General features: G+C 72.4%; 1 protein-coding gene across 1 annotated transcript in view; it reads right to left on the bottom strand.

Annotated features, from left to right (window-relative positions):
• Positions 1–198, bottom strand: part of NRD1 (nardilysin (N-arginine dibasic convertase)) — a gene marked incomplete at its 5' end in the record, with an annotated part of 29,494 nt that extends 29,296 nt beyond the window's left edge. The window contains one exon of the mRNA XM_009706188.1: positions 119–198. Within this exon, the coding sequence (XP_009704490.1) occupies positions 119–198 (80 nt within the window). The remainder of the gene's footprint in view (positions 1–118) is intronic.
• Between the last annotated feature and the right edge of the window lie 5 nt (positions 199–203).

Here is a 203-nt window from a genome sequence, read left to right as displayed (position 1 = left end):
CCCCTGGGGGCCCAGCCGGGGCCTGCCCCAACGGCAGCAGCTCGTCCTCCCCCCACCCCACCTTAAGCTTTCCCGGCCAACGGCCTCCGGGGGGAAGCTCAACGCCACCGGCCCTCACCGGTACTGCTTGGGGTCGCTGGGCGACTTGACGATGTCGGGGTCGCCGAGGTTGGCGCCGGGACCGATATCCCCGCGGTCCTCCT

The sequence above is a fragment of the Cariama cristata genome, unplaced genomic scaffold (genome assembly GCF_000690535.1).
Source record: "Cariama cristata isolate BGI_N322 unplaced genomic scaffold, ASM69053v1 scaffold13000, whole genome shotgun sequence".
Taxonomy (NCBI): domain Eukaryota; kingdom Metazoa; phylum Chordata; class Aves; order Cariamiformes; family Cariamidae; genus Cariama; species Cariama cristata.
Note: the sequence above shows the minus strand (reverse complement) of the source record. Positions and strands in the feature narration are given on the sequence as shown.